This window comes from Dipodomys spectabilis, unplaced genomic scaffold (assembly GCF_019054845.1).
Source record: "Dipodomys spectabilis isolate Male_0828 unplaced genomic scaffold, ASM1905484v1 ptg000197l, whole genome shotgun sequence".
Lineage (NCBI taxonomy): Eukaryota > Metazoa > Chordata > Mammalia > Rodentia > Heteromyidae > Dipodomys > Dipodomys spectabilis.
Window position 1 is genome coordinate 15,641,064 of NW_024870874.1, and position 25,111 is coordinate 15,666,174.

Consider the following 25,111-nt stretch of genomic DNA (forward strand, 5'->3'; position numbering starts at 1 on the left):
GAGCCAGGTGCAAGCTCAATCTTGATGCCCCTTCTACCTACAGCCCTGAGAAGTTCTATTTGGTTTTGTGTTTTGAGATAAGATCTCATTATATAGTCCTGACTGGCCTCAAAGCAGAGATCCTCCTGCCTCAGCCTCCCAAATGCTGAGATTACAGGTATGTGTGTACCACCACACCCAGACCTCCACTAACCTGCAAAATGCCAGAGTGGAGGTATGGCTCAAGTGTTAGAGTGCCAGTCCTCAGCAAGAAAGCCAAGCAAGACTCTGAGTTTATGCCCTGTTCAATCTGATTTACTTAATACTATTAATAAAAATATGATTCTAAAATTTAAAGTGTAAACATTACTACTATCTAGAATTCATAGATTTTATTTGTTATATAAAACGAAAGAAGGTGTAACTTTTCTTTAGACATTACTACTGCAAGCTAGAGTCCACCAGAGTCCTAGAACTCTCACTTAGAAAGAAAGAGAAATCAAGGTAGACTTCCCAGAGGAGGTAATACTGACACGGTTTCAAACCGAACAACGTTCCAGATGGAATAGGTTATGTGAAGGCTGAGACCAGCAGCAAGATTCATTTAGGAAATGAAAAAAATAATCAACAACAAACCATCGCAAACAGCCAAGTACCTCTCCAGATAGTGGGAGGAAGAAGAGGCGGGACTGAATACTACAGGCTGACCCTGCCAGGATGGGACCTGGGAGGGATCTGTGAGTTGAGGCAGAGGAAGGGACAGTAGCCTGAGGATCTTCACGTGCAGGCACTTGGAGGAGGGAGGTCCAGGTCCCCAACCCCAGCGGAGAGCCATGGGGCACAGGCGGCGAGGGTAGGCGGCGCGGGTAGGTAGGTGAGGGTAGACGGAGGTAGGGTAGCAGAGGCTGTCCGGCGCCTCTCAAGCCCCCCGGTACGCGGCCTGATTGATGCCCGTGCGTGACCTGCGGATCTCCGTCTCTCCAAAGGGCGCGGGCCGAGGAAGCCTGGGGCTCCCGGTCCCCCGCGGGGCTGAGGACAGTTGTCCCTGACTGTTCTGTGGATCCAGATTGCAAAAGGAGCCCTGTGGTCCGTCCAGGCCCCTGCGCAGCTCGGCGTCTCCCAGGAGGCCCAGGGCCTGGGCAGGTGCTTGGCTCGGGTCCGCCGTGCCCAGGTCGGTGCGGAGCCCCAGGGTGGTTCTGGGGCGGGGCGGGGCGCCGCGCGGGCCCCCGGGCTCCGCGGCCCAGGGCGGGGGCGGCGCGATGCGGAAGTGCCCGGCCCGGCTCGGCGACCCGCGGGAGGCGCAGCTCTGCCAGGGCGCAGCTCGGCCCCGCCGCCGGGCCGCAGCTCCGGCACCACCGATCGGGCGCGGGCGCAGCGCGGACAGGTAGGTCCCGGGGGCTGCGTGCGGTTCCAGGGCCAGACCCGCGGTGGGGGTCGCCCCCGGTCCCTGCCGGCTCAGTCGTGGCACGCACCCCGCAGTGCCCTGCCGGGAGCGCCGGTGGGGTCCGCGCCCAGCCCCGGCTGGTGCCCGAGCTCGGGTGGGCACCCGCCGCAGGGCGCGCCGGATCAGCTTCTAAGGTGCCTTCCACGCCCAGGCCAGCTGGGGTGCTGGGCACCCGCCGCCATGCCTCCACGGGCGCCCCGAGGACCCCGGAGGCCGGGCTGGCGCGGTGGGCGCTGCGCCCCGGAGCGGGCTCGGACGCGTCTCTCCGTCCGCCTTCCCGTCGCCCACGACCAGGAGTGCCCGCGTCAGGGCAGGAGTCCGGGTGGTGCCACCGCAGAGCGAGGCCCCGACCTCTGTGTTCGGGGGCTTCCCCCATCCTGCCCCGTCCCCGGCCACCCCTCACCTCCTCGGGGTAAGAGGTGGAGGCTCCGAGCCGTCGCCCTCGCGGGGTCCCTAACGCCAAGGATGGGAATTAAGAGGGCCGAGAGTTTGGGGAACGGAGGCGCCCCGGCGCTCTGACTCGTAGCAAGAGTGGGAAACTACACGCCGGTGTTCCCAGAAGCTGAGAAGAAGCGCGGGGTGCAATGCTTCTTTGCACGGGTTGCTTTACGGCCTGCCCCGAACTTCAGAAGGAAACCATGAAGAACCTAAAAGTAGAGGGACAGGGACGCGCGAGGCCGCGAGGCGGAGGAGAGGCGAGGACCTCTGCCCCGCCCCGCACAGGTGTCTCCGGGACTAGGGGCCCCGGGAGCGGGGGTGGGGGCGGAGGGGGGGACTTTCCCCGGCCTTGGCCTGGCACAGCCGGGCGGGGCCGCCACCAGCCTCCGGACACTAACCATCGTCTGGCCTGGGGATGGCCCGGCGGGCTGTCGGGGTGGGGGCTGCCCCGGGGGTGGAAGGGACGTGCTGCGTTCCGCGGGTCAGCCGCGGGGGTCCAGCTTGGCCCTAGTTCCAGAGCTCGGGTAAGTAAACTGAACGGGTGCGGAGAGCTGGGGGTCCTCAGGTGTGTGTGCTCAGGTGTGTGTGGGGGGGGGCGGCGGGTTGAGGGGCTGCGCATCCGCCATCAGAGTGTCTAGGTCCTTGCTCTTTAGGCTTCCCACTACAGACTAGAGAAGTGGCGGGAAGTCACCCCCTTTTTGCCTAAAGGCTCTGTTCTGGGGTTTTCCCTTGCACCCTGGCCTTCCCCTGGGAGAAAACCGAGAGAGAGGCTTTTTCCTGCCACACCTGCCTCCCTGGCCTTAGCCTGTCTGCACTTCAAGGGAGCCAGGGCTCGGGTGTGTCAGCTCACCTGGAGAGAGCAGAGATTGAGAGTTAAGTTTGTTGCAGGGAACCCTTGGTCTGTTCTCTGAGCTGGGTATGGGGTTTGCAGGGAGACCTCAGACAAGGACGCAGCAGGGGCTGAAGCTAGGCCTCTACCTCCACTCCTGCAGCTTCTTCCCCTTGTTACCCCTGGTGCCCCTCTGTTCTGTTTCTGTGGCCTAGCCTAGGACTGTTTATTTATTTATTTATGTATCCACTTGTCACTGGGGCTTGAACGCAGGTCTACTGTCCCTTAGCCTTTTCACTGCTCAAGACTAGTGCTCTACCTACCACTTGAGCCACAGCTCCACTTCCTGCTTTTTGGTAGTTCACTGGAGATAAGAGTGTCACAGACATTCTTGCCAAAGCTGGCTTTATACCATGATCCTCAGATCTCAGTATCCTGAGTTGCTAGGATTACAGGTGTGGTTTCACCTGAAACTTTAATAGGGCCTTTGGGTGGGCTGTGGGGTCTCCCTGTCCAGCAAGAGCTAAAGTGCTGGGTGGTTTTCTGCTTGACCCTCTTGTAGGAGCTCCCTCAGGTCTTCAGCAACCCTCATCCTTTTTTTTTTTTTTTTTTTAACATTTCCACGGAAGGTGGTGAAAGTACTGTTGTTTCCCCCTTTTTCCAGGAATCAAATGAACAAACCTGGGTCTGGGGCTGTATACATCTCACCCCAAGCCGCCAGACCCCAGAGAAAGCAGAAGTGAATAGACAAACTCAGGGCTGTCAGACAAGGATTGGTCTGAATGAGATCTAAGCTTGCATGGGAGGAAGCTTATGGGAAATGTATGCCAAACCTGGATCTGCTCAGGGAAAGGTCCAGGAGGAACTGGCTGTGAGCAGAGCTCCTCTGTGGCCTGGTAGACACTCTTACGCCTGGAGGTGAGGCTTGTGGTAGGAGCCCCCTCTTCATACCCTGTCCCTGAAAGGATGGCAACTTTCTAACACTGAGACCAGAAGAATAATTTCAAAACCATGCTCTGAATTAAGCAGCAGTGTCACCACGGGCCAGAGAGCTGGACTGGCCCCTGGTTCCTTGGTCCTGGCAGCTAGGACCTTACTTAGACCTTTCTGGTCTCAGCTACATCACTCTGGCCAGCTGTCTAGCTGTGAGCATGATTGTGTGTGGCTCATCCACTAACCTGCCCACCCCTCTGTAAACAACACACTTTCTTACCGTCCTCCCTCATACAGCCAGAATTACATGCTGCTGGCCACCATCACCCCTCTATCCTAGGACTAACCAAGGTCTTTTAGGGAGTCACAGAATAAAAATGTGGGAGACTAAGACTACCCAATGCTGTGAGCTCACCAAGAGTGTTAAGCTTGTCAGCAGGCTTGGGATGTGGGAGTTGGGCTAGAGGTTGACAGGTTGGAAATTTGGCCTTGGCACCCACTAATGGATTTTCTCTGCATCCCCCTCCCTCTCTTCAACAGGCTTGGTGAGTCAGCTTTGGAGTAGTCCCATTAGGCCATTTTCATTTCCCCTGGGGCAGGGTGGAGGCTGGGGCAGAAAGAGGAACTGAGCCACTGATTTCTTAGGCCTGGGGGCTGGGCTGGGAACATCCTCTTCCCTCCACGAGGCTGGCCTTACTCTAATGGGTGTCTGGCCGTTGAACTGGACACTACTCTGACACCTGTAGAGGGACACTGGCATTCTGGAGATGGTTTGTAGCAGCCACAACCTAAAGCAGTACCAGGTGGGGAACTTCAGGGGAAACCATGGCTTGGTGCTACAACACCCAAATAGATGTTCAATGTCTGGTTCCTTTTTTGTGGAGCAACAGAGTCTCCTCTGAGGACAAGTGGTATGATGGATTCTTTCTGTCTCTGACCCTGGAGTCACAGAGCTAAAGCCCAAGGGCGCTGGAAAAGGAGAGAACATGCCTAGGATGAGGAGGGACAATCGGGGGACCAGACTGTGACCTGTTTCAGGTTCTGGGTCTGGAGAGAGGATGAGCAGGTGGAAGGGAGGGTAAGGGGTTTCTTGTGTCTGATGTGACTAGCAAGGCTGAGGCTGTGAGCTGGGAAGGGGTGCATCCCCAAGGGAAGCCATTAGACCTGTGCACTTCTAGCATCCATTTGCAGCTCAGGTTGGAAAACCACTAGAGGTGTCATGTGTGATAAATATGGGAAGGAAGGGTCGGAATAAGAAAGGAGAAAATTGATAGCCTCAGAGAGGCAAGATCTAAGCCTATCCTTGCTAAGAGATGGATGAGATTTCTCTAAAGGGTCAAAGGTGTGTGTGGAGGGGGGAGGAAATGGGGAGAACTTCATCCCCGAGGGAATCTAGAATCAAAGCTCAACCTGAGAAGTAGATGTAGAAACATGCTTTATTTGCCTATTCTCCTTTTGTCTAAGGCTAGGTTTCCTAGAAGCCTAAGATGGAATTATTATTATTATTATTATTATTATTGTCTGTCCTGGGGCTTGAACTCAGAGCCTGGGCCCTGTCCATGAGAGACTCTATACTCAAGGCTCTACCACGTGAGCCATAATGCCACTTCCTGCTTTTTCTGAGTAATTTGTTGGAGATAAGAGTCTCCTGGGGACTTTTCCTGCCCCAGCTGGCTTTGAACCACAATCCTCAGATCTCAGCCTCCTGAATAGCTAGGATTACAGGCATGAGCTAACAGCACCCAACTAGATGGAATCTTTTTTTTTAAAGAGGATTTGTCTATAGATTCCAGGGCCTTCTCAAGGGAAGAAAAGTGAGAAAAATGGAGGGAAAAGTTGAGCAGGAACAAGATGAGTTCGTGCTGGGAGACACATCTGATAGCACAGGAGCTTTACTCTTGGCCTTAATGCCAGGGATCCAGGCTTCCCTCCTAGCTGGGCCCTCCCTGGCTCTGGGCCGCCTCTCAGAGTGAGACAGCTAGTGGTGACTGAAGGAAGCAAAGCTCAGTGATGTTAGCAGCAGCCTGGTAAAGGGCACTGAAGAAGGGTGCCCAAGACATCCACCAGTGACGACATTCCCTCCCCAACACAAAGCACAGACTCAGTGACACTCAGTGACAAGAAAGCTGAGAGTTAAAAAGGACATGTGGCTTTTTTTTTTTTTTTTTTGGTCAGTCGTGGGGCTTGAACTCTGAGCATGGGAGCTGTCCCTCAGCTCTTCAGGCTCAAGGCGAGCGCTCTACCACTTGAGCCACAGCGCCACTTCTAGTTTTCTGGTGGTTCATTGGAGATAAGAGTTTCTTGGACTTTCCTGCCTGGGATGGCTTTGAACAGCAGTCCTCAGATCTCAGCCTCCTGAGTAGCTAGGATAACAGTTGTGAGCCTCTGGTCCCCGGCTGGACATGTGGCTTTGAGCACCTGGATAGATAGGAGAGACTGTTTCTCTTGGCCCTTCATGCCAGGGCAGTGAGCTCTATCTTGCTTCCTTCAGCAGATCGTGTGGCCATGAACCAGCCGGCCCCTGGGGTTCCCCCACCACCCCGCCGTGTGCGGCTGAAGCCCTGGCTGGTGGCCCAGGTGAACAGCTGCCAGTACCCAGGGCTACAGTGGGTCAATGGGGAAAGGAAATTCTTCTACATCCCCTGGCGCCATGCCACAAGGCACGGCCCAAGCCAGGATGGAGACAACACCATCTTCAAGGTAAGCCTTAGACAGAGTGCTGCCTGGATCTCTGAGGCATTTCATCCCCAGAAGAGGGACACACATGTCCACACATTTCCTGGAGGCTAGTCACTCTCCCAGCTACCAAGCTTGGTAGAATGCTAGCTTTGAGCAAAAAAAATGCTCAGGACAGTGCCTAGGCCCTGAGTTCCAGCCCCAGGATCAGCACCAAAAGAAAAAGTATCAGAGACTTTCCTGCCTAAGCTGGGTTTGAATGGAGATCCTCAGATCTCAGCCTCCTGAGTAGCTAGGATTACAGGCGTGAGCCACCAGTGCCTGGCTTCCATGTTGCTTTAATGACTGTTTACTATTCCACCATGCACTCTCTCCTAACTCCTACCCTTTATTTGTTTTAAATGATTTCTTTGGGACTACCACCTACAGTTTAAATTTGCAGGGCCAAACAGAACGTTTGCTTTGAAAACTTTATATACATATTTTCAGATAGGCATATACTTGCAACAGAATAACTCTCTTGGCCCTTGACCCTTTTTAAACTTTTTATTCAAAACCATTTCTTATTTTTAAATAGATAACATAGTCACTCAATTAAAAAGTAAGAGGTGTGCTGGATGCTGGTGGCTCTTGCCTGTAATCCTAATTACTCAGGAGGCTGAGATCTAAGAATTCCAGTTTGAAGTCAGGGTGGGTACACAGTTAAACAGCAAAGCTGCAAGTAGAGGTATTGCTCAACTGGAAAGCACTAGCCTTGATTGAAAAAGCCAAGCAAGAGCATGAGGTCCTGAGTTCAACCTCCAGTATAGAAATCAATAAATTAAAAGATGTGAAATTATTTACAGCAAACAATCTCCTCCTCACCTGTCTAGAGCCACCTGCCCCTTTCTAGAGGCTGCAGTGTAACGAGGGTCTTATTTATCCTTCCTGAGCCATTTTTTTGTGCATATATAAGTAAATACCTATTCTTTCCCCACTTCTCACAAAATTCTAGTGGTATAACACTCTCTGTACACTTCATATTTCTTGTAGATTGCATGTCAGTATATGAAAAACTCAGTCCTTTTTTCCTCCTACATGTTCCATTCTATGAGTTTGCCATAATTTAACCAGCCTCCCCACCCCCACCCCGCCTCACCCAAATGGACATTGGGTATTTGGGATCTTTTACTTTTACAAATGGTACTGCAATAAAATAATCTGTATGTGAAAACTTTTTTTTTTTTTTAATTTTACAGAAATCAAATAGGTTAGCTGGTGGTTTACACCTGTAATCCTAGCTGAGGATTGTGGTTCAAAGCCAGCCAGGTCAGGAAAGCCTATGAGACTCTATTTCTAATTAGCCACAAAAAAGCTGGACGTGGAGGTGTGGCTTAAGTTGTAGAGTGCCAGTGTTGAGTAGAAAAAAATGCTAAGGGACAGTGCCCAGGTCCTGAGTTCAAGCCCCAGTTCCAGTGCATGTGTGTGCATGCCTGTGTACATGTGCACGTGCGCACATACACATGTGCACGCACACACACACACACATACACATATACATAGAGCTAGGTTAAAGGGTAGAAACATTTGCATTCCTGACATTCCCAAATTGGCATCCAAAATAATAATGATAGGAAATACAAAGCTCTGCATTCCATCCTAAACATCATCATCATCATCACCATCACCATCACCATCACCATCATCATCATCATCATCATGGTAATAGCTGAGACACCCAGCCTGCTCTTTTGAGTGTTCTATTGGCATTGACCCTTTGAGTTCCCACTGCCACCTTGTAAATAGGTACAGTGAGGAGGAGGTAGTGACATGACCAGTATGTAGCTGGCACATTCCATCTACGAACCCAGAGCTGGGAAGGTGGCTCAGTGGTAGAGTGCTTGCCTTGCATGCATGAGGCCCTGGGTTTGATTCCTCAGCTCCATATAAGCAGAAAAACGCCAGAAGTGGTGCTGTGGCTCAAGTGGTAAAGTGCTAGCCTTGAGCTGAAGAGTTGAGGGACAGTGCCCAGACCCAGAGTTCAGGCCCCATGACCGAAAAACAACAACAAAACCAGCCTGGCTCCAGATCATAAGCCCTTATCTACCTCCCTAAAGGTAGTTGTTCATTGTCCTTAAGAGATTGTACCTCACTTAAGAAACAAAGAACTCCCATTCATCTGGTTGAACCACTACTAAATATCCCCATGCTGCTGATCACATATATGGTATATAACAATGTAAACACCGTTATATGTTACAGACTGTGATAGACAATTTGCTTCAGGAAAGTTAGAATGAACTTGTGACTTTAAATGAGCATCATTATTCCACAATACTGTGAATTTCCAGAAATTAAGTAATCACTTAATCACAATCAAAAAAAAAAAAAAAAAAGAACCTCGGGGAAGGGAGGGAGGGAGGGGATGGTAGGGGGAAAACATGGAGGGGGTAACAATGTTCAAGAGGAAGTGTACTCATTACCTCACTCATGTAACTGTAACCCTCTGTACAGTATCTTTACAATAAAAAAAAAAGAGAGATTGTACCTCATCTGCAGCGCTGCAGATGCCCACAAGGCACACAGGTATCAGTGAGCTGGTTTGAGCCCTGACGGCTGAAGAAGGCTGGGTCTTATCCTCTTCACGTGGCTCTCAGCTCAGCGAGGCTCTGTCTACTGCTGGTGTCTCAGCAACAATGCCTGTAGGACCAGAGGTTGGCTGAGGCCTTGATGAGGGGTGAAGCTTTCTCTGTGACCAGCTGTCTTTTCTTCCTACTGCAGGCCTGGGCTAAGGAAACGGGAAAATACACCGAGGGAGTGGATGAGGCTGATCCAGCCAAGTGGAAGGCCAACCTGCGCTGTGCCCTCAACAAGAGCCGTGACTTCCAACTCATCTATGATGGGCCCCGGGACATGCCACCTCAGCCCTATAAGATCTACGAGGTCTGCTCCAATGGGCCTGCCCCCACAGGTATCATGCCCAGCCCCTGGGAGGTGGTGCTGTGACCTCCTGGGCGCAGGAAGTTACAGCATTAACAGTTGTCCAGAGAATGACTGCTGGGGCTCTGCGAAATCATTATCCCAGGACTCCCAGAAACTGCTGGGAATGGAGTCTGGGCCTTGGATGCTTCCTCCCCTTGCCCTTGTCCTGGGTTTTAGGAGAGGTTCTTACTGCTTCTTAGAAATGGTGACCTTAACCTCACCTTATGTTCAGGAAGCTTTGAGAAGGGCAATAACTCCATCTGAAGTACTGGGAAAGCTTTTAGTTGCCCAAGATAGAACCCTGGACTGGCCTGGCTCCTGCTTCATCACTGATTCCTTTCCTGTCCTGCTTTTCTTTCCCTTTCTGTACAGAGTCCCAGCCCACTGAGGATTACTCTCGGTGTGCAGGAGAGGAGGAAGAGGACGAAGAGGAAGAGGTACATGGGGCAGGGAGTGGGGAGAGGACCATACTTACCTGAGCTTGCCTGCCCTGGCCACTGACACAGGCTGGCCCTGGTAGTCTCTACTAGCCCACCCTGAGTAGTCTCCTTGTCTGGATCCCACTGTTCTCTATACCTCTTTTTTGGGGGTTGTCCTCTTTTGGGATTCTGAAGGATAGGAAGAGTACACACTTTAGCCCTTCCCTGGGACTTGGTTGTTACATAGTGGGTCATACATTGTCAGACTGACTGACCCTCATGCTATCGGGCTTACAGGTACTGCTATCTGCAGAAGGCAAATGAGGAAGCAGAGTTTTCATTCTGCCGGGATGGCAACACTGGGATGGGAGGCAGGGTCTGGCCTGGTGGAGCTGGAGCTGAGGGAATTGTCTTTAACACGTGATCCATTTGTAACCTGTCCTCCCTTCCCTCCTGTTTCCCTTTCAGCTCCAGAGGATGTTACCAAGCCTGAACATCACAGGTAGGGCTGGGAGGTGGTGGGGTTGGGGGTGATCTAGCTTAAGAAGTAACAGGTACCATAATACCCAGGGGAGGCTGGGGGGTGTCAGTTGGGAGGTGCTGGACCCTGGGGGCAGTACCAGTACCAGTACCAGTTGTGTCACTCCACCCTCCACAGAAGCAGTGCAGCCCGCTCCTTCCATGGCAGCCTTACCCAAAGATATCAAATGGCCACCTGCTCTCCAGCCACCTGTTGGGCTGTGTCCCCCTGACCCAGACCCCAGCTGCCCAGCCCCTCCCCCTGGCATTCCTGCTGGCTTTGGGCAGCTTCTCCCAGAGTCCTTGGCTGACAGTACACCTGCAATGAGTGAACAACTCCTGCCTGACCTGCTGATTAGCCCCCACATGCTGCCTTGTAAGTGGGCTGAGAGGGCTGGAGGGCGGGGGAATAAAATAGAATGTGGGGCAGGGTTTCAAGAAAGGCCAAGGGTGGTGGAGAACAAGCCTTGTGTCAGTCTTCCCTGAGAGGGGGAACTGGGGCGGCTGCCATATGGCTGAAGAAAGCAAGCTATGGGGCTTTGTAACCTGCTTCTCTGCCCCACAGTGACAGACCTGGAGATCAAGTTCCAGTACCGAGGGCGGCCACCTCGAGCCCTCACCATCAGCAACCCACAGGGCTGTCGCCTCTTCTACAGCCAGCTGGAGGCCACCCAGGAGCAAGTGGAACTCTTTGGCCCTGTGACCCTGGAGCAAGTGCGCTTCCCTAGCCCCGAAGATATCCCCAGTGACAAGCAGCGTTTTTATACAAACCAGCTGCTAGATGTCCTGGACCGGGGCCTCATCCTCCAGCTGCAGGGCCAGGACCTATATGCCATCCGCCTGTGCCAGTGCAAGGTGTTCTGGAGTGGGCCCTGCGCTGCAGCCCATGACTTGTGCCCCAACCCCATCCAGAGAGAGGTCAAGACTAAGCTTTTCAGCCTGGAGCAGTTTCTTAATGGTGAGCCTCACATCATGCTCCTCCCGGCCACCTTTTGCCTAGAACACAGTTCTAGCCTCTGACTAGAGGCCTTGATCTTGATGCAGAGCTCATCCTGTTCCAGAAGGGCCAGACCAACGCTCCACCGCCTTTCGAGATTTTCTTCTGCTTTGGGGAGGAGTGGCCTGACCGCAAGCCCCGGGAGAAGAAGCTTATTACTGTACAGGTGTGTCCCCAGCCCCTCTCTGCTTGAAAGCTGGGTCCTTGGTCCAGAGTGGAGAGTAGGCACTTCTGGGCAGTGAGGATAACCAAGGCTTAGGGTTGGCAGTGGCAATCTACCACCTGCCCCTGGTGGATACCTTCAGGCACCATTAGATCTGGGGGACCTGCCAATTCTCTGTTCTGTCTCCTCTTTTCCCCACAGGTGGTGCCTGTGGCAGCTCGGTTGCTACTCGAGATGTTCTCAGGGGAGCTTTCTTGGTCTGCTGACAGCATCCGGCTACAAATCTCAAACCCAGACCTCAAAGACCATATGGTAGAACAATTCAAAGAGCTCCATCACATCTGGCAGTCCCAGCAGGGGTTGCAGCCTGCAGCCCAGGCACCTCCTGTGGCAGGGCTTGGTGCTGGCCAGGGCCCCTGGCCCATGCACTCAGTTGGCATGCAATAGTGAGAGTGGCTGGCTGTCTTCCTGGGCAGCTGTATGGACTGAAAGAGCAATGTGGCAGCCCCGCCGGCCTGGCTGGCTATCAGGTCCTACCTTTGGATCTCCTGGAAGTGGATTTGGGCCAAGGATAAAGAGGCTTGCTGTTCCTGAAAATCTTTGTTCTAACAGTTCTATCTTCCTTAGGCTGGCTTCCCCTGTGCTTTGGAGAAACTCAGCCAGTATCCGCAGTGAGCAAAGAGTGCCCCAACACTGGGCCTGATTATACAGGGTAAATCCTGAATGGCCCATACTTACTATTGCCCTATTGCCTCTGGCAAAAAGAGCCAAGGAGTGGGCCACGTCCTGCCAATAGGGTTTCTGTAGAGTATAGGCCTGATTTAGAGGTTTCTTAGTTTGAGTCTTGCTTCCATACCTTTCTTCCTCTGAGATGGCTCTGAGCCTTTAAATATTAGCAGACAAGGCCAGTACCTAACCCCCTTCTTCAGTCTAAGAAAATGGAGTACAAAGAATTTTATGTAGCTTTAAAATTAGTATGTTTTTTCTGCTGATACTGGGGCATGAACTCAGATCCTTATGCTCTTGCTTATCTTTTTTTTTTTTTTTTTTTTGGGTCCGGTCGTGGAACCTGAACTCTGGGCCTGGGTGCTGTCCCTCAGCTCTTCAGCTCAAGGCTAGCGCTCTACCACTTGAGCCACAGCGCCACTTCCGGCTTTTTTCTTTTTGCTTATGTGGTGCTGAGGAATCGAACCCAGGGCCTCATGCATGCAAGGCAAGCACTCTACCACTGAGCCACCTTCTCAGCCCGCTCTTGCTTAACTTCTTCCATTCAAGGCTCATGTTCTACAACTTAAGCCACACTACCACTTCCTGCTTTTGTTGTTAATTGGAGGTAGAATTTCTTCAATTTGTCTGCCGACCTGGACTTCAACCAAGGATCCTCTTTCCTCAGCATCCTGAGTTGCTAGAATTAATAAATGCTAAAAGCAGGCCTAGCTGTTTCTTTATTTTTCCCAGGGTCAGTGGCTCCCATGTTGTTATATCAGACTCTCTTTCAGATGCAAGCCCTCTGGCTGGGGCCTCCCTTCCAGCTAGTGAGTCAGCTGGGCCTCCATAATCACTTGATTGGCTTTGCTTCCTGAAGGAAGAGAGCTAAGGCAAGGGTATAGAATATTGGTTATGCAGTCTAAACAGCTCAAATCAACTTTCCCATAGAAAATGGTAAAAAAAAAAAAGGAATGCTAGGATTCTAGCTACATTTTGGGACTACTATAATCTATTATCTCCATGTATATTCATGTGCCACTAAATTAGAACACTGCTCACAAATAGCTAGCTCATCAAACGAACCTGGCTCATAGGTCTAATTTTTTGTCCTGAGCAACTGTTGTTTTATCTTAATATAGACGATTTTAAACATTAATGACAATAGGGAGAATGCTATACAATTCCCTGTAATGTCAATGATTTCAATTTATCATTTTTTTTTTTGGGTCCGATCATGGGGCCTGAACTCTGGGCCTGGGCGCTGTCCCTCAGCTCTTCAGCTCAAGGCTAGAACTCTACCACTTGAGCCACAGCGCCACTTCCAGCTTTTTTCTTTTTGCTTATGTGGTGCTGAGGAATCAAACCCAAGGCTCAGGCATGCAAGGCAAGCGCTCTACCACTGAGCCACCTTCCCAGCCCCCAATTTATCATCTTTCTCATTGACATCCGCATCCATACTTCTATCCATACCCTAGGATTTTGAAGCAAATTCTAGAATAATGTACAAATATTCAGCATGTATCTCAAAGATGTTTTTCTTGTGGTATTGGAAATTGAACCTAGTGTCTCACAATTTTTTCTTTTTTTTTCCGGTCGTGGGGCCTGAACTCTGGGCCCAGATGCTGTCCCTCAGCTCTTCAGCTGAAGGCTAGCACTCTACCACTTGAGCCACAGCACCACTTCTGGCTTTTTCTGCTTATGTGGTGCTGAGGAATCGAACCCAGAGCCTCATGCATGCAAGGCAAACACTCTACCACTGAGCCACCTTCCCAGCCCATCTCACAAACGTTAAACAGACACTACTGAGCTACTCCCCCTGTTCCTGTTTTTTTTTTAATCTAAAATACTTGATAAAATATATATAAATGTGGCCGGGCGCTGATGGCTCACGCCTGTAATCCTAGCTACTCAGGAGGCTGAGATCTGAGGATCGCGGTTCAAAGCCAGCCCAGGCAGGAGAGACCGTGAGACTCCTATCTCCAATAAACCACCAGAAAACCGGAAGTGGTGCTGTAGCTCAAGTGGTAGAGCGCTCGCCTTGAGCTGAAGAGCTGAGGGACAGTGCCCAGGCCCAGAGTTCAAGCCCCACAACCGACAAAAAAAAAAAAAAAAAATATATATATATATATATATATATAAATGTAATTGAAATTTATTCCCTTCCAATTTGAAGAAACAGCATTTTAAAAATTGTTGTTGGTTGTGGGGCTTAAACTCAGGGCCTGGGCACTGTCCCTGAGCCAGTGTTCAAGGCTAGTGCTTTACCACTTGAGCCATAGCACCACTTCCAATTTTTGTTTTTGAGTGGCTAATTGGAGATAGAATCTCGCTGGGACTTTTCTGCCTGGGGTTGCCTTCAAACCACAATCCTCCCATCTCAGCCTCCTAAGTAGCTAGGATTACAGGCATGAGCCACCAACATCCAGTTCAGCATTGTTTTTTTTATTGTATCTCTGTTAATGTATTTTTGCCTCCTATATTTCTTTAAAATGTTTAGATCTAGCCTCCATATTACAGATATTTGATTAGAGTCATGTTTTTGATTTGATGAACAGTTAGTGAGTTGAGTCTCCACTGTTATTGTCAGTTAACTTTGGAATCTAATTCTAAAATTTGGGTTTCTGGGCCAAAAGATATATATTAAGTATATAGTTTTGCTAGATAAATGTATAAGAACAACTTGCTTCTTGTTTCCCCACACTCTCTTCCATAAAGTACATTGTAGCACATTGTCAACTGGATTTTTGACAATCTCTCATGAGCAAGGCTGAAAAGTTTTTCATATGATTAAGTGGCATGTTTACTTGGTTAAACAAACAAACAAAAAACCTAAACATCGTTGGAGATGTAGCACAGATTCTGTGCTTGGCTAATATGGATCTCCAGCCCTACCAAGACAATAAAAATAAATCAATAAAAATAATTAAAGCTGGGTATGGGGGTACATGATGCCTATATTCCAAGCACTTGATAAGGTGAGGGAGAAAGATTCTAGGTCAGCGTTGGCTACAGTAAGAACCTGTATCAAAAAAGAATTTTAGGAGCTGAGTGTCGGTGGCTCATGCCTGTAATCCTAGCTACTCAGGAGGCTGAGATCTGAGGAGCACGGTTCAAAGCCAGCTCAGGCTCTTATCTCCAATAAGCCACCAGGAAACCAGAAGTGGCGCTGTGGCCCAAGTGGTAGAATGCTGAAGAGCTCAGGGACAGTGCCCAGGCTCAGAGTTTAAGCCCTACAAATATATATATATATATATATATATATATATATATATATATATACAGAGAGAGAGAGAGAGAGAGAGGAGAGAAAGAGAAAGAGAGGGGCTGGGAAGGTGGCTCAGTGGTAGAGCGCTTGCCTTGCATGCCTGAGGCCCTGGGTTCGATTCCTCAGCACCACATAAGCAAAAAGAAAAAAGCCGGGAGTGGCGCTGTGGCTCAAGTGGTAGAGTGCTAGCCTTGAGCTGAAGAGCTGAGGGACAGAGCCCAGGCCCAGAGTTCAGGCCCCATGACTGGACCCCCAAAAAAAAAAAAGAAAGAAAGAGAAAGAGAGAGGGAGGAGAGAGGAGAGAGGAGGTAGGAGAGGAGGGAGGGAGGAGAGAGGTGAGGGAGGAAAGAGGAAGGAGAGGGAGAGAGGAGGCAGAGAAGAGAAGAGAAGAGGGAGGGAGGGAGGGAAGGAGGGAAGGGAGAGAGAAAATTTTGGGAGAGTTGCTAAATTAAGAGTTCTTGTATGGGCTGGGGAGGTGGCTTAGTGGTAGAGTGCTTGCCTGGCATGCATGAAGCCCTGGATTCAATTCCTCCCTACCACATAAACAGAAAAGGCTGGAAGTTGCAGAATGCTAGCCTTAAGCAAAAGCAGCTCAGGGATAGCGCCCAGGCCCTGAGTTGAAGCCCCAGGACTGACAAAAAAAAAAGAAAAAAAAGTTCTCGGATGGCCCACACCATTTTCCCAGTTGCTATTTCTTTTTGGTGCTGGTATTGAGTTTAAACTCAGGGTCTGGGTGCTATCCTTTGCTTTTTGTTCAAGATTAACGCTCTACCACTTGAACCACAATCCTCTCTCCTTCTGAATAGTAAGATTACAGATGTGAGCTACCAGTGCCTGGCCTTAATTGCTAATATATTACTACAGCATTTTTCTTTTCTTTTTTTTTGGCCAGTCACGAGGCCTAAACTCTGGGCCTGGGCGCTGTCCCTCAGCTCTTTAGCTCAAGGCGAGAGCTCTACCACTTGAGCCACAGTGCCACTTTGGGTTTTCTGGTGGTTAATTGGAGATGAAAGTCACACAGACTGTCCTGCCTGGGCTGGCTTTGAACTGTGACCTCCTGAGTAGCTAGGATTACAGGTATGAGTCACTGGTACCCAGTTTACTACAGCACATTTTGGTACAGCTAATTAAGAATATGGGCATGTAGTTACTAAGCTCCCTACTTTCCTCAGATTTCATTATTTTTACTGTCTTTTGTTCCAGGATGTCATCCAAGGCAGTTTCTAGCTTTTCTTATGTCTGATAATATTGAAGGTCTTCAGTACTTGTCAGGCCTTTTTAGAATCCCTCTTGGATTTATCTGATGTCTTCTTTGACCACTTGGCTGAGGTAGTTCCACTGCTCTATTCTATACTCATATATAGTAGGGTTCAGAATTGTAACCTGTATATTCTCATGTACTTTGCCAATTAGACCACAATTCTATTTTCTCATGTACTTTGCCAGCTAGACCATAGTTCTTGTGTACAGTTCATTTTAGTGTGTGTGCCAGTACTTGGGCTTGAACTTGGCCTCAAGGCTCTCTACCACTTGAGCCACATCTCCACTTCTGGCTTTTTGCTGGTTAATTGGATAGAATCTTAGGATGTCTGCCCTGGCTGGCTTCAAATTCGATGTGATTCTCAAGTCTCTAAAGTAGCTATTATGATTTCTGGCATGCACCATGGACATGACTTTTAGCCATGTATTTATGTGTGTGTGGGGGGGGGGCCCTCCCTCCCACACTATCCCACTAGCCTGTGAAGTTTGATTTCTTTTTTATATTTTAACTGTTCCTCTTCCAATCTGCTTCACTCCCTTAATTACTTGCCTCTTTCTTGGGGGCATCTGAATCTGCAACCTTGATGCCAGGTAGAGCAGGAAACTGAAGATAAATGGAAGGTTAAAAAAACCCTATCAATGTGGCCACTGACAAAATTCATTCTTGATTCCCTGCCGCCCCTGCTCCCCTCCCTGCCACTGGTCCTGGGGCTTGAAACAGGGCCTGGGTGCTGTGAGTGAGCTTGAGCTTTTTTTTTTGTCGGTTGTGGGGCTTGAACTCTGGGCCTGGGCGCTGTCCCTCAGCTCTTCAGCTCAAGGCGAGCGCTCTACCACTTGAGCTACAGCGCCACTTCCGGTTTTCTGGTGGTTTATTGGAGATAGGAGTCTCAAGGTCTCTCCTGCCCAGGCTGGCTTTGAACCGCTATCCTCAGATCTCAGCCTCCTGAGTAGCTAGGATTACAGGCGTGAGCCACCAGCGCCCGGCTAAGCTTGAGCTTTTTTGCTCAAGACTAGCGCTCTACAACCTGAGCCACAACAGCTCCACTTCTGACTTTCCTTGGGTAGTTTTAGTGGAGATGAATCTCAGACTTTTCTGTCTGGGGTGGCTTCAAACTGCAATCCCCAGATTTTAGCCTCCTAAGTAGCTAGAATTACAAGCATGAGCCACTGGCACCCAGCTTTGCTCTGAGGTTTTTACTTATTTTTTATTTTTATTTTTTGGTCGGTGGTAGGGCTTGCACTCTGGGCCTGGGTACTGTCCCTCAGTTCTTCAGCTCAAGGCAAGCATTCTACCACTTGAACCACAGTGCCACTTTCTGGTTTTCTGGTGGTTTATTGCAGATCAAAGTCTCACACTTTCCTGCCTGGGTTGGCTTTGAACTAAGACCCTCAAATCTTAGCCTCCTGAGTAGCTAAGATTACAGGCATGAGCCTGTTTTTTGGGGGGGGCCAGTCCTGAGCTTTGAACTCAGGGCCTAGGTGCTGTCCCTGAGCTTCTTTTGCTCGAGGCTGGCACTCTACTGCTTAAGCCACAGCGCCACTTCTGGCTTTTATTTTGTTGTTTATGTGGTACTGAAGAATCAAACCCAGGGTTTCATGCATGCCAGGCAAGCACTCTACCACTAAGCCACACTCCCAGCCCCTTTTTGACTCTCACACAACAAAAAACTTGTCATTTTTTTTTTTTTTGGTTGGTTGGGGGGGGGGGGGGGTTTGAATTCAAGGCCTGGGTGCCATCCCTGAGCTCTTTTGCTCGAGGATTACATTCTACCACATTGAACTACAGCTCTACTTCTGGCTTTTGAGTGGTTAATTACATTAAGAGTCTCACAGGGACTTTTCTTCTTGGGCTGGCTTCAAACCATAATCCTCAGATCTCAGCCTCCTGAGTAGCTAGGATTACAGGCGTGAGCCACTGGCACTGGCTGTCACTTTCTGTGTTGCAGTAGCCTGCTGTAGCGTTAAAGACAGTACCATGTCATGTTCGGACACCAAATCGCTTCAAAGCTCTGCCAGGATTTCTCCTACTAGTAGCCTTTGTCAGCTCTGGTGCCCTATGCTGGCATTTTAAAGTAAATCCATTGCTGCTGTGGCCCTGCCAATGGAACCTTGAAGTTCCCTTTCCCTTCCCAAGAACTCTTTATTTCCCCAAGTTCATCCAGTATCCAGTGAGATATTCCTTTAGCTCAAGAGTTTTTATTCAGCTTTTCAAAATCAAGAACATACCCTATTTTCAGTCTGAGTAGAAGACAACTGCTTTTTTTTTTTTTTGCTCTAGGTACTTTCTTGGAAATTATCTTCTAAAAATATGATTATTTACTGGTCATATATTCAAATATATCCTCCAAATCAAGTGTATCTTATTGAATAAAATCTTGGATTTTTTAACTTCTCTGGATCTTGGGTGCTCACCTCTATAAAATTACTCACTCAACAACTATACATGGTAGACATAGTATATTCAATTGATGCACTTGAAAGCACGTATCCTACTGTCTAAAAAGTTCAGGTGCAGCTGGCTGACATGCATGCATAGAAGACATTCTACTCCCAATAGACTGGACAATAGCATAGAAGAAACAAAGTGGTAAGACTGTATCACGACCAGTGATCATACTGTGGCCACAGAGATGCTTTATTTTAGACCATGCATAAACTTTAAAAATAAAACTGTACTGGTTTTAATGTGGAAAAAATAACTTTCTGGATTACAGCAGTGAGGTTCTAAAAGTTAGGGTTCAACTTTCAAAGCTAGAGCTATAGAGATGTTCCTGACATGAAGTGTGTTCCATATCATATGCTATTACTCAGTGGCCAGGAAGGGTTGAATTAAGCTTTCCTTATGTTTTGCAATCTTAGATAATTTCCTGTTTTGTTTTTTGGTCAGAAATGGGGCTTGAACTCTGGGCCTGGACACTGTCCCTTAGCTCTTCAGCTCACGGCTAGCACTCTACCCACTTGAGCCTCAGTGCCACTTCCGGTTTTCTAGTGGTTTATTGTAGATAAGAGTCTCATGGACTTTCCTGCCTGTGCTGGCTTTGAACTGTGATCCTCAGATCTCAGTCTCCTGAGTAGGTAGGATTACAAGCATGAGCCATTGATGCCTGGCTCCTTTTTTTTTTTTTAAAAGCTAAATTTCTTAAGTAGAACAAAGCCAAATGGTTATTTCAGGGACTCAGAGTTAGATTAGGCTTAAAGGTTTTATTGTTTAAACAGAATAGCAGAGACACGGCAGGCAGGCGTAGTGTGCTGACTACCTGTATCTCATCTCATTCTAAACATTCTTCTGTGTTCAAGTTTTCTGTTCTCCTTGTAATGCCTCTAGATAGTAACCCCCTGAATATTACCTATGTTAGTTACATTAGAAGGCTTGTCTCACTGACTGCAAATATTGTTTGGCTCAGCAGTCAAAACCCAATTATAACATGTTTGATCCCATTTATATAAAATTCTCAAAAATACAAATGCATCAACAGTGGCACAAAACAGATCAGCAGTTACTTGACGACAGGGAGGGAAGGATGGGAAGGAGGGTCACCTGGGGCTCAGTGAAACTTCTATGCACTGGTCTCATGCATGTAATCCCCTCAAATTATATACCTTCAAATGTGTTTATTATTGTCAGCTATACTTCCTAACGCAGCTGATATTTACATGTGTACATACTTATGCATATATTCATATATGTGTATATGTGTGTGTGTAAGACAGTAACTCTGCCCTTGGAACAATTCCATTGTATTCCCTAGACTGTGATGGCACACATCTGTTTGTTATGGAGTGACCACTGAAGTGGAAGAAAGAGTAAAATATAGCATGAGGAGTTTTAGAGTAAGCTAGAAGAAAAGATGCAGCACAAACAATTCCCAAAGGGTCTATGGTATAGGGTAGGCCTTTAAAACTCTGTACCAAAGGACTGGAAGGTAACTCAGTGGTAGAGTGCTTGCCTGGCACACACAAGGCCCTAGGTTCTGTCCCCAGCATTGCCAAGAACAAAACAAAACAAAAAAGTCCCACACTCTGTGTCTGCTGGGTACCAACCAAGGTTGTTAACTGGTCTAGCTGCACCATTCCAGTGCAAGAGGCAGTGAATGGAAGTAAAAACAAACACTGATTAAATTTTAAAAATGGTTTATTTCTTTTTTTTTTTTCTTTTCTTTTTTGCTGTTGATTTGTTCTTGAGATGGCTAAAACAGCAGACAGAACAGGGCCCTCATATCTAATGGCTGTGCAGGACTACCCTCCTTTAAAACATCAAGATCTGTTCTGGGCTTCCTCTTTGGCCTCATCCCCCTAAGTCAATTGATTCCCACACTTTTTAGTAAAACACAATTGGCCCTGTAAACATTTTTCCATACCCCATCCTCTTTTGCCCCCTCTTTTCTCTCCTATCTGGAGGTGAGCAGGTTGCTAACGAAAACAAGGCCTAAAAAACAGAAAACACATTTATATCCTTCCCCACCTACCACAATTTTTGCTCTTCTTCCCCAAGGCTGGTGACAAGGTTGTGTGGATTATAAGTGAATTTAGAGATCAGAAAGGGTCAGGGTTGGGTTAAACATTAAATATGAATTTTGACTCTGAGGAGGTCCTGAGTATCACTGATGTGACCATGATACAATAGGCTTGTCTGAACAACTAACGGTGAAAACAAACAGTGGGGGGAATACCTTTATCCACAGGAAAGGCAAAGAAGGAAGGGAAGAATAGAGAGGAAGATAAAACAGAACATCTTAAGAGATGCCTCTGACCCTTTACTTCCAACTGTGGCAATTTAGTGCATCTGAATTCTCATCTTCCTTATAGGTTATGAGTGTATGTGTGTCATTTGCTACCAGGAGAACGCTTCAGTTCTGGTTTCAGTTTTCCTTTTTCCCCCCTTTTATTTCATTAGTTATTTTTCCTTTAAGAAACAAGTTCATCAGGAAACCAGCTCCCCTCCCATCATGCCGGACAGGCTGCAGCCATCTCTTTAAAACCGCACTGATTTTCCCTCACACCCCAAACAGGAACTCCTCGGGATGCCTCAGAAGGCTGGAGTCTCTCCTTGTCTGGAGGGATGCCTTGGTGGCAGTGAAGGCCCCTCTGCCACAACGGAGGTTTCTGATTGTGGGACACAGTCTGGGTTTTGTTTCTTCCTGTCTTCTAATTCAAAAAGACATTCCTGACCGAAGAGAGAAGACAGTGAATAACAGCTCCAGAAGACAGTGGGCAGACTATAGTATCAGCCTCAAAGCAGAGCTTTCTACCCTTGCTCAGGCAAAAAAGGTGCATTCTATGTCAAGAAACTGGCATCCCTCGGGGCACCAGTGGCTCCTACCTAGTTACTCAGGAGGCTGAGATCTGAGGATTGATTCAAAGCCAACTGGGGCATGAAAATCTGTGAGATTCTTATTTTCAATTAACCACAAAGAAAACCAGAAGTGAGCTGTGGCTTAAGTAGTGGAGTACTAGCCTTGAGCAGTTAAAGCTCCAGAACCAGGAGGAAGGTTGTCCTGGGCCTTGAACTCAGGGATAATGGAAAATAAGCAAAAAATTGCCCTCTAGCTGACCCTGCTGAAATAAACAGCTAAAACACTAACTCTCTTTCTTCCTCTAAAGCAAATCCCCTCCCCATATGGACTGCTTGTTATGTCCCGAGTCCTCACACTTGTGGTCAACTGACCCTGTGACCTTTGACCTTACGAAACTCTAGTCACATCTGCAGTGGACACACATCTGCTGATGCAGATATGGCAACTCTCAGACCGTGGCCCAAGATAAGGCTCTCCTGATGCTTGCACAAAGAGCTCCTCCACTTCTCCCCCTGTATGAGGACACCTCAGCCTATAAAAGAGTGTGCCATTTTCCCTTCAGTTTGGCTGGAAGACTCTAGTATCCCTCTTAGGTTTTTACTCCCAAAATAAAAGTCTCTTGGTCTGTTAAGTATGCTTTCTGCCCTTTCTTTATGCTTACACTCTCATGACTCAGTTTACCCACCCTGGGTATTGTCCCTGATTCTTTTGCTCAAGGCTAGTGCTCTACGACTTGAGTCATAGCTCCACTTCTTTTAGTTGTGGGGCGTGAACTCTGGGCCTGGGTGCTGTTCCTCAGCTCTTCAGCTCAAGGCAAGCACTCTACCATTTGAGCCTCAGAGCCACTTCTGGCCTTTTCTGCTTATGTGGTGCTGAGGAAGCAAACCAGGGCCTCATGCATGCAAGGCAAGCACTCTATCACTGAGCCACCTTCCCAGCCCCACTTTTTTTTTTTTAATGGGGGAAAGGGGAGTAGTTTAGTGGAGATAACCTGCCCAGGCTGGCTTTGGACCCGGATCCACACATCTCAGCCTTCTGAATACCTAGTATTACAGGTGTGAGCCACAGGTGCTCAGCTCTTGCTTTTCTTCTGAATCCAGGCAGAAAACATTTTGAGAAAACTGACAATTAGGAGCCACTAGTCCTTTCCTAGGTACCTCTTGCCTTGGTCACAACCTAGCATTTCAGCATTCAAATTATAAAGTGATAAGAATGAGCTCCTTAGATCATTAAATCTAGGACTTAGTTTTAAGAAATTGGTATTATGCATCATACTCAACTTTAGGGCATCACTATTTTCACCACAGTAGCCAAGTTAAAAATATTTGTAACCATCCCATTTATCATCTTAGAAGTACCTGAAGGGAAAGGAATGTTTTCTGCTATTCTGCAACACTTTTCCTTTATCTCTCCTCTCCTCCCCCGCCTTCTCACTTTATTTGGTACTAGTAGTGGGGCTTGATTGAGGGTCTCAAGCTCTTGTTTGGCTTTCTTGCTTACAGCTGGCACACAACCATTTGAGCCAAGCCTCCACTCTGTTTTTTGTTGGTTAATTGGAGACGGAAGTCTTACAACTTTTTTGCCTCAGTTGCTTCAAATCTCAATTTTGTCTATGTGCGCGCGCATGCATGCATGCATGCATGCACGCACGCTTGGGTTTGAACTCAGAGCCTGGGCACTGTCCTTGAGCTTTGTTGCTCAAAGCTAGTGCTCTACTACTTGAGCCACAGCTCCATTTCTACCTTTTTCGGTGCTTAACTGGAGATAAGAATCTCACAGACTTTCTTGCCCAGGCTGACTTTGGACTGTGATCTTCAGAGTTCTCCTTCTGAAAGACTAAGATTACAGGCCTGAGCCACCAGCACCTAGCTTCCCTGAGTTTTTTGGCTCCAGGCTATCTTTACCACTTGAACCACAGCTCTACTCCTAGCTTTTTGGTGATTAATCAAAGATCAGAGTCTCACGGACTTTCCTGACTAGGATGGCTTTGAACAATGATCCTTAAATCTCAACCTCCTGAGCAACTCAACTAGGATTTTAAGCGTGAGCCACTGACACTCAGATTGAATCTCAATTCTTTAGGTCTCAGTTTGAGTAGCTAGTGCCTGGCCAATACTTACCTTCTTATGGAAGTGAAATTGCATCCAAATACTCAAGAAACTCAAGACGCTTATGACCCCCAGCTGCTCAATACATGTAAGTTGTAAGTCCTTCCCTGACTCTATCGATGGGATCAGTTGCATTATAAGCACTAGACCTATCCTCATCCCAAGCCTCCCTGAAAGCCTAAGGAAAACTGGAAGCATATACTACGCACCTTGGTGACAGGCACAGTGCAGGAATGTGAGCTATCGAAACAACCTTGTGAAGTCTCGCAAGGCCCAGCAAACTTGCTTGCATTCTTCAGCACTAGAAGAGAAAAGGCAAGTAGCACTTGACTGATGAAAGCAGTATCTCCTGAGAAACAACATCAATACTGAGCGGCAAGCTCAGAATAGTCCCAACTGTCAGAAGTTATTCTTTTTCCTTTTTTTTTTTTTTGCCAGTTCTGGGGCTTGAACTCAAGAACTTGGGCACTGTTCTTTTATGTGGTCCTGAGGAATCGAAGCCAGGGCTTCATGCATACTAGACAAGCACTCTACAACCAAGCCTCATTCCCAGCCCAGAAGTTATTCTTTGTAGTCTCTTTTTTTTTTTTTGCCTCAAGCACCACCAAATCAAGCTTCTCTTCAGCCAACTGAATCATGGTCTCTCTAGTCAATGGGAATCTTTCTGTAATTTCATATAAATGAACTAATACGGGGTTAACTCTTGACTCTTGTAACCTTGCGCATGTTACTAATCTTTGCTTCGTTTTCTTCATCTAGTATCTACCTCCTATTGTTCAAGGGATTCAATCTGCTCATATATGTAAAACATTATAACAAAGCAGTGACAACATGCTACTTAATAAAATAGGATGCTGTTAATAACCACATCCAGTCTCTGACACAAAAGAGTACAAGAACCCACAAAGTAAGATGGCAAGCATGTTCCCCAGAGGCTCTAAACCTTTTAACTAACTTTTTACCCTAACTTAGGTACTCTAGCTTCCTTATGTTTTCTTCCAAAGACAGATTCGGTTTACAAGGCCTAGTGAGCAACTAAGTACCCATCAGTCGCTGATTTTCCAGCTAAACAGTCTGCTCAGGGTTTCCTTGTGGGAGGAGAAAAGAGGAAAGAGTTA

The 25,111-nt window shown here is 48.1% G+C and overlaps 2 protein-coding genes across 7 annotated transcripts in view; one reads left to right on the top strand and one right to left on the bottom strand.

Moving 5' to 3' along the window:
• The first annotated feature begins 409 nt into the window (after nt 1-409).
• Nucleotides 410-21,740, top strand: Irf5 (interferon regulatory factor 5). Of its 6 annotated transcripts, XM_042696111.1 has the most exons (10): nt 1,268-1,363; nt 6,115-6,323; nt 9,060-9,249; nt 9,633-9,697; nt 10,148-10,181; nt 10,338-10,574; nt 10,764-11,156; nt 11,243-11,361; nt 11,560-11,670; nt 21,502-21,740. In XM_042696111.1, the coding sequence occupies exons 2-10, from the start codon at nt 6,129-6,131 to the stop codon at nt 21,565-21,567; spliced, it is 1,410 nt and encodes a 469-aa protein (XP_042552045.1). In that variant the 5' UTR covers nt 1,268-1,363; nt 6,115-6,128; the 3' UTR covers nt 21,568-21,740. The 6 variants fall into 6 exon arrangements, with proteins under 6 accessions (XP_042552043.1, XP_042552041.1, XP_042552045.1 ...); XM_042696109.1 differs by lacking the exons at nt 1,268-1,363; nt 21,502-21,740 and adding an exon at nt 410-845 and having other exon boundaries at nt 11,560-12,413; XM_042696107.1 differs by lacking the exons at nt 1,268-1,363; nt 21,502-21,740 and adding an exon at nt 1,068-1,150 and having other exon boundaries at nt 6,118-6,323; nt 11,560-12,413.
• Nucleotides 21,477-25,111, bottom strand: part of Tnpo3 (transportin 3) — an 85,671-nt gene continuing 82,036 nt past the window's right edge. The window contains exons 22-23 of the mRNA XM_042696105.1: nt 24,203-24,294; nt 21,477-21,755 (exon numbers count right to left, since the gene is read on the bottom strand). Of these exons, the coding sequence (XP_042552039.1) occupies nt 24,234-24,294 (61 nt within the window). The 3' untranslated portion in view covers nt 21,477-21,755; nt 24,203-24,233. The remainder of the gene's footprint in view (nt 21,756-24,202; nt 24,295-25,111) is intronic.

Bases quoted from the DNA above. Each gene is read 5' to 3' on its own strand.
- Irf5 (XM_042696109.1), top strand. From the start codon at position 6,129: ATGAACCAGCCGGCCCCTGGGGTTCCCCCACCACCCCGCCGTGTGCGG. The intron at 10,575-10,763 runs GTAAGTGGGCTG...TCTGCCCCACAG, and splicing joins TAGCCCCCACATGCTGCCTT to TGACAGACCTGGAGATCAAG. The intron at 11,157-11,242 runs GTGAGCCTCACA...ATCTTGATGCAG, and splicing joins CCTGGAGCAGTTTCTTAATG to AGCTCATCCTGTTCCAGAAG.